At 54.4% G+C, this 7,706-nt stretch overlaps 1 protein-coding gene across 1 annotated transcript; it reads right to left on the reverse strand.

Moving 5' to 3' along the window:
• Positions 1–3,470: 3,470 nt before the first annotated feature.
• LOC142831252 (uncharacterized) lies at positions 3,471–5,917 on the reverse strand. Its single transcript, XM_075941041.2, has 2 exons — positions 4,494–5,917; positions 3,471–4,298 (listed from the first exon to the last, which is right to left on the reverse strand). The coding sequence occupies exons 1-2, from the start codon at positions 5,038–5,040 to the stop codon at positions 3,907–3,909; spliced, it is 939 nt and encodes a 312-aa protein (XP_075797156.2). The 5' UTR covers positions 5,041–5,917; the 3' UTR covers positions 3,471–3,906.
• Between the last annotated feature and the right edge of the window lie 1,789 nt (positions 5,918–7,706).

Here is a 7,706-nt window from a genome sequence, read left to right on the forward strand (position 1 = left end):
CTTAGAAAAGAGAAGATTGAGAGGGGATATGATAGCAGTTTTCAAGTATCTAAAAAGATGTTAACAAGGTACGAAAGCATAAAACATATGCACCAGAGCCCAAATTTAACAGCCTTCTCCCATAAACCACTAAATCTTCAAAATCTCTCTACTAAAGCTGATCTCACAAATGAAGCATCTGCCAAAACACTAGTATGCTACTGACTTTTGCAGTTTGCAAAACTATCCCTCTTGCATGCATATTATCTGCACATAGCTTAGCTATAAGATGCTAAACAAATCTGAATCAACTAGAAACAGTTATGTTCTCTTTCAAAATATTAATACAATATTTCCTGACATTGAAAAGGAGAGTAAAAGGCATTCACACAGGGTTATATAGTTTATCTGGGATTTCATCTCTTAAGTTGATTAATAGTGCATGAACATAGAACAGTGAAAATAAGTAGTGAAGCAACACAGACTGCAAACAAAGCCACAAACAACTGACAACTTGAAAATAGGAAGGGGAGTAAAATATCAGGTGGATGGTTATGGGTATGTGAGGGGGCGCGAGGGGGTCACTCACCACCGTAGCGTGGGTCCGTTGTCTGTCCCCGGAATCAGTCCATTCTGTCTGGCCAGGCCTCCGCTCACGGGCGTTCCCCTCTGGACCCCTTCCAGTCACATATGTCTCTTCGCCACACTGCCCTCCGGCAGTGCCCAAGTCACTCGCTCTGAGCCCCCCTTCCGGGGGTTTGGTGTCTCTCCAGCAGGCCTGTCCGCAGGCCTAGCAGGCTGGCCGGTTGGCTGTCCGAGCACCCTGGCCCAGCCTAACTCTCTAGCCCTGCCCTAGCTCCAGAGAGCGTCCTGCTCCCTCGGCAGCCAGGCTCACACTCCCTGTGCTGAAGCAGCCCTTCCCCTTTATAGCTCCCAGCTGGGCCTTAATTGGCCAACGCCGCTTAGCTGGGCTGAATTCCCCGGGCCTGCTCCAGGCCAGGGTTTGGCTCTTAAAGGGGCCAGTACAGGGCAGCTGCCCTGTCACACACCCTCCCCCTTAAATATCTCCCGGGGGGGGGGTTCCCCTGCTGCCTGCCCTGTTCCCCAAGTCCCAGCCCCCATCCTGCTATGAGGCGGGCCACAGTTCCTGGCGTGTCCATATCCCGTCCTCCTCTCGGAGTGGACCCAGGACGGCCCGGGGGGGGAAGGGGCGCAGGCCCGCCCGTCTCACTGCGCCCCGGCGCAGGGACCCTGAGTGCAGCCGCGTTGCTGCGATTGCCTCAGTCCGGATTTTGCTGGCCGTGGAGGCTCTCCGCCTGAGCGACCCCTGGGCCCCTTCTTCCCCCCTCCCTTTCCGGGTACCTGTAGCCTCTGAGGGCCCGTCGGGCTGTCGAGCTGTCCCAGTCGTCCTAGTAGGGTCCAGGCGGCCCACTCAAGGGGTCCAGGGTTGGGTCCTGCGAGGTCCCGCCGGCGGTTCGGCCACAGCGTTCCAGCACCCATCGGGGATCGAGCTGGTCCAGCCCGTCGGGCTCGTCCTCGGGGTCCAGGGGGGCTCCTGCCGCTGGTCTGCGCCCGGCCTCCGTACCCCAATCTGGGAAGTTTCGGCCGGCCTCCAGGAACTCAGCTGGGGGCAGCCCAGCCCGGGCCTTAGCCTCCCCAGGCAGGAGTTCGGGGTCTGCCTCCCGCTCCTCCAGTGGCTGGGCCCTGACTGCCCTCTCCCGCCGTCTTCTTAACCTCCCTGCCCCGCCCTCTGGGTTCCGGTCAGGTGACGGAGTGGGGTCCGCCTCTGCCCACCCGGGCGTCCTGAGGGGTTCCTCCTCCTCTGGTTCCGTGGGCGGCCAGTCCGCCCGGCTACCTGCCCTCCCCCATAAGTCCCGGTCCCCCACCTCGGGGTTGGATTCTTGTTCCTCATCCAGGCGGGACAATGCGTCCGCATTGGCGTTGGCCTTGCCCGCCCTGTGGTGTATGGAAAACACATAGGGTTGAAGGGCTAAATACCACCTCATAAGGCGGCTATTGGTGTCCCGCATAGTTTGTAGCCACTTTAGCGGGGCATGGTCTGTCAATAGGGTAAACTCACCCCCTAGCAGGTAGTACCTTAGGGCTTCAACCGCCCATTTGATCGCCAGGGCCTCTCTTTCTATTACGGAGTACTGGCGTTCTCGGGGAAACAGCTTACGGCTGATAAAGACCACCGGATGCTCTTCTCCACCAACCTCCTGGGAGAGTACGGCACCCAGCCCAGTGGCGGAGGCGTCTGTCTGTAGACAAAAAGGTTTATCGAAGTCTGGGCTAAGCAAAACGGGCTCGCTACACAGGGCTTCTTTAAGTTGTTGAAAGGCCGAGTCACACTCTGTGTCCCACCTCACTCTCTGAGGTTTGTCCTTCGTGAGCAGAGAGGTGAGCGGCACCGCTATGCTCGCAAATTGGAGGACAAATCGACGGTAGTACCCCGCCAGTCCCAGAAATTGTCGGACCTTCCTTTTCGTGGTTGGGGTGGGGTAATTTCGTATGGCCTCTACCTTCCCCACCAGGGGCCGGACTAGCCCGCGCCCCAAACGATACCCCAGATAGGTGGTCTCTTGCGCGCCGATTTTACACTTTTTGGGGTTGGCCGTGAGACCCGCGTCGCGGAGCGTTCGTAGTACTGCCGCCACTTGGTTTATGTGGTCCTCCCAGTCGCGCCCGTAGATGACCACGTCATCCAGGTAAGCTGCGGCATACGCCAGATGAGGGGCAAGCAGGCGATCCATCATCCGCTGGAAGGTGGCGGGTGCCCCATGGAGGCCGAACGGCATGCGCACGAAGTGGAAAAGCCCGGACGGGGTGGTGAAGGCTGTCTTCTCCTGGGACTCCCGATCCAGCGGGATTTGCCAATAGCCCTTAGTCAGGTCGAGGGTTGTTATGAACTTGGCTTTTCCCAGGCGCTCCAGCAGCTCATCCGTCCGTGGCATCGGGTAGGCGTCAAACTTCGATATAGCGTTTACCTTTCGAAAGTCGATGCAAAACCGAAGGCTTCCGTCAGGGCCATCAACCGGGTACTGCTCTGCAGGGTGGTCCGCCTCGCTGACCCGGACGCCGTCATCCGGGGCTTCAGCGCCCTGGGCTTCCCCAACTGCGGGGGGGCCATCCACAGGACAGGGGGACAGTTCACGGACATTAATGTGGGCTGGTCCGGCAAAGCACACGACGCCTGGGTATACCGGAACTCCTCTGTGTGCCAGAGGCTGCAGGCCGGGACCTTCTTCCCCAACCGCCACATCAAGGTCGGGGACGTGGACATGCCCGTCTGCCTGGTGGGGGATGCCGCCTACCCCCTACAGCCGTGGCTGATGAAGCCCTACATGGGGCACCTCAATCCCTCCAGCCAGGCCTTCAATGCCAGGCTGACCAGGGCCCGCATCGTGGTGGAGGGGGCCTTCGGGCGACTGAAAGCTTGCTTTCGATGCCTCCTCATCCGTCTGGACCTCGCCGAGCACAATATACCTCCTGTAGTGGCAGCATGTTCTGTGCTGCACAATTTGTGTGAGCGAAAGGGGGAGGCTTTCCTGCCAGCCTGGATGGCTGAGGCTGACCGCATGGCTGGCCACTACGCTCAGCCCCACACCGCCGCTGTCCGGGAAGCCCACCAGGGGGCCGTCCGGATCCGGGAAGCCCTGCAGGAGAGCTTCCTGGTGGAGGAGGAGGAGGACTGAACTCTCCCTGCATGCCCCACTGGGGCCTTCTTCCATCCTCCCCCACTTCCCCTTTCTGCTTCCTAACCACCCTTCCTAATGTCAAATAAAGACACCTGTTTTGGCAAACAACATCTCTTTTTATTTAACATAAGTGGGGTGGGGGGATGGAGGAGTGAGGGTGGGAGAGGGAAGGGGGAAACCTGGGACGAGGGAGTGGAAGGGGGTGGAAGGAAGGAAGGGAAAGGAAAGCTCAGGGGTAGGGGTCCGGCTGCCTCTCCCATCTTACAACACTGCGGGTGAGGGGGCGTCGGGGGGGAATGGGTGTGGAGGTTGGGGCAGGAGGCACGGGGGCTGCGGAGGAAGCAGGAGCAGGGGGAGCAGGAGCAGGAGGAAGCGGGAACCGGTTGAGGAGGCTCTGGAGGTGGCCTCTGAGGGCACGGCCCTGCTCCTCCAGCGCCTCCAAGCTCCGCTGGCGCAGCCGAAGGTCCTCCTGGACCCAGTGGTCCTGGGTGCGGGGCTGGTGATCCAGGAAGCGGAGGTGCCGCCGCTGGTATTCCTTCTGGTTCCTGGCTCTCCTGCTGGGCTGGGCGCGGGCGGCTGCTGCAGGCGGGGTGGTGCGCCCTGAAGGCCCAGGTGCTACGGCTGTGGTGAAACAAGAGCAGCGGTCAGTTCTCCTTGGGGCCCAGGTGGGTGAAACCCAGCCCCCCTCTGCAAGGCCAGGGCCCCTGCATGACACCCAGCTGCTGCTCCGTGGTGGGCAAGGCCCAGGCGCACGGTCCCTGGGCTCCCTCTCGCCCCAGCCCCCCGTATACATAAGGGGAGCATGATGGTACTCACATGTGGAGGCCTCCCCGGCCTCTGACGACACAGGCGAGCGGCTCAGTGGGGTGCCTCGGGGGTCCTGGGTTTTGGGCAGGCTGCCGCCAGGCTCCTGGCTCTCGGTGTCCTCCTCCTCCTCCTCGGTGTCACTGAGTGGTCCCTCTGCCCTGGGGTCAATCACCACCCGGGGGGCAGGGACGGCGTGAGCCCCCAGGATGTGGTCCAGAGCCAAGTGGGGGCAGGCCTCCGGGTCGGCCCCTGGCAGGCAGGCCCAGGAGTAGGACTGCCGCAGGTCCTTTATCTTGCAGCGGACCTGCTCCCTGTTGCGGTGGTGGCCTCTGGCGGCCAGGCTGGCAGCCATGCGGCTGTAGACGGCCGCGTTCCTGTGGCTAGTGCGGAGATCGTGGACATTGGAGGCTTCCCCCCAAACCTGGATGAGGTCCACAATCTCCGCACTAGACCACGCGGGCGCCCTCCTCTTGCGGCCCCGGGCAGGCTCCTGGGAGCCGCCAGCCTGGTCCCGGGAAGAGGGGGAGGGCTGGGGGGCATCGGGTGGCTGGTTCATGGGGTGTCAGATGCAGGGTCTGCTGGCACGGTGCTGGCAGCCTTGCAACTGGCACAAACACTGTAACCAGCCCGTGGCCCTTTAAGGGCTCCGGGGCCGGGAGGGGGGCAGTAGAGTTTGCCTGGTGTTGGCCAGAGTGGCCAGCAGGGCAAGCTGGGAAGGGCTAGCCTGGCACTAGTTCGAACTAAAGGGCTACACAGCCCTTAGTTCGAACTAGTAAGTTCGAACTAGGCGTTAGTTCTCGTGAAATGAGGTTTACCTAGTTCGAACTAAGCGCTCCGCTAGTTCGAATTAAATTCGAACTAGCAGAGCGCTAGTGTAGCGCCTATCAAAGTTAATTCAAACTAACATCCGTTAGTTCGAATTAACTTTGTAGTGTAGACATACCCCCAGATAGCAAAGATCTGGCCTTAATGGTCTGCAATACCCCTCCCCAAACACATTCTGAAACTTAATGGAAATCACTTGTCTGGAATCCAACTTTAACTGAAAGGCCAAATAAATAAACTGGATCCAGGGTAAATTTCTTCCCATTTTAACTACTTATCAAACATTAATTAGTAACACAGGATTAAAAAAAACCATTAACATCAGTGTTTTCAGATATGTACAACACTCCAAAAATTATTTTCTTTCTTATGCCATTAACTCCTATGTAAACTTTGTTTGAAATGCCACCATGCAAATGTCATGAGCTAGGCCTTTTGCTCCTGTACTCATTCACTGTAGCCTGCATCCTTTTTTACAAAAGCAGCCTAAATACTTTATAATAGAAAAATACCAATACAAGTGAAGTCAGCCTAGTGGTTCCAGCCCCCACCAGTTAACTGGAAACGGCTGGGATCACTTGTTAAGGGTTAACCAGTTAACCTTTCACATACCTGCTTCTTGGAAACCGCTGGGATCTGGATATACCACACACAAAGCCAGTACAGCCAATACTATTGATCCATTTCTCCTGGTACATGGCATCTTGAAACATCTCTCTTTGATTGTCCTTAAAATTCTTTATAACAAGAAAAAGACATCATGAAATGTTATTACCATGATATTTCTGATAATTATCAGAAGTATTGACTAAACTCTCTGTTTTTCCCCTTGCTGACTGAATGGCAGACATGACCATACAACGGAAAAAAGACCAAAAGTATTCAAGCAAAATTCCCATTGAAATCAGAGTAGCTTTGTAGGCTCAGACCTACACTCCACAGCATCACCCTATTACAGCATCGAATGAAACCAGCTCCATTTTGGAGACATGAGGCCAAAGTACATGTCGTTTATCTGCCTTGCCTTGGAAGAGATTTGACCATCATAGGAGTCCGTAGAGTGGGAGAAGGTATGGAAAGACTTCAGTGATAGTATGGATGAAACCCCTAATATATCTACTCAGCTGGCCCTGATTTCCAAGTTGCCACTGGGAGAAAACCAGCTTGATGTATACTTTGCCAGAACAAGTGAACGATGGCACACAATGGGATTCCTGCAGGTTATATCTTGTCCAGAGCTGTAAAGTCTGGAGTTCACACAGAACATCTCAATCCAGAATTTCAGTCCAGGGCCATCTCTGGGTTAAGGGGTGACTTGATCAGTCTATAAATACCAACAAGAACAAAACTTCAAGCTCATTAATCCTTGACAAAGGTATGACTAGATCCAATGTCTGGAAGTTGAAGCGACTCAAATTCTGCCTAGAAATAAGGTTGTTGAGGTTTTTTCCTCCATTGGGATAACTCACCTTTGGAACAGTAACAAAGGTTGTAGCAAATTCTCCATCAGTGAAGATCTTAACATTAAGAATACCTTTGTAAAAGAAATGTTCAATGCTAATTTGAAAAAGATGGCCCTGAATTAATTCTTGTGGCCTGTTACATAGGATGTTGAACCAGATGATGATAGTCCCACCTGTGTTTTCTGATAACATGCAACACTGACTTGTATGGAACCACTAAGTAGCAAGTGCTTCTGAAGAGCCATCACTTCAGTTTTCTCATTTAAAGCCAGGTGGATTAATGTGTGTCCCTGCTATGGACTCGGCTTTTAAACAACAAGGTCATAACTTAATGTCCTCAAAACTCAAATAGTTCTAAAATAACAGATGGGAAGGCGGATGAAAGAGGTTCTGCTAAACTTCTAAATTATTCTCTCTGCTTGGCAGTGTGATGGCAAGTAGACTTACCCATCAGGATCGGAGCTCCAGGGAACATCCCCAATGGAGGACAGTCCCTGCCCTGAAAGAGCTCACTCTACTGAGGAGAGTTTTCACCGGGATTTCATCTTAAAAAAAACAAAACTGCAAAACACATCTTTAAAAAGCAAGAGTGGTTCTGTATTAGCAGCAGGCACACCACCCACACTGCCCAAGAAAGACTCTCTTGTGGGAGAGAATATTGCCTAGGCAATCATAACACACCAGATGACACTGCTCAGCATCTAAACTATTTCTGGTATTTTTTTCCTGTTTAGAGAGACAACACACACACGCCTGCAGCAAAGAGCTGGGCAATTTCATACTCTGCTTCCAAGAGACCGACACATGGCCTGAATTTAAACAGAAAACTTCATTTTTCCTTGGAAACTGTTTTTCAAAAATGCTGATGAAAGGAAAACATCTGAAATGGATAAACTTGCAAATTACGGCAATTTGCAAAGTCAGAGCAGGAGAG

Source organism: Pelodiscus sinensis, chromosome 13, assembly GCF_052426305.1.
Source record: "Pelodiscus sinensis isolate ZL-2025 chromosome 13, ASM5242630v1, whole genome shotgun sequence".
Classification (NCBI taxonomy): domain Eukaryota; kingdom Metazoa; phylum Chordata; order Testudines; family Trionychidae; genus Pelodiscus; species Pelodiscus sinensis.

What these genes read in the sequence shown, in the direction of transcription:
- LOC142831252 (XM_075941041.2), bottom strand. Translation starts at nt 5,040, where the DNA reads ATGAACCAGCCACCCGATGCCCCCCAGCCCTCCCCCTCTTCCCGGGAC. An exon ending in GGCCGGGGAGGCCTCCACAT is followed by an intron (nt 4,299 to 4,493) that starts GTGAGTACCATC and finishes GTTTCACCACAG; the next exon opens with CCGTAGCACCTGGGCCTTCA.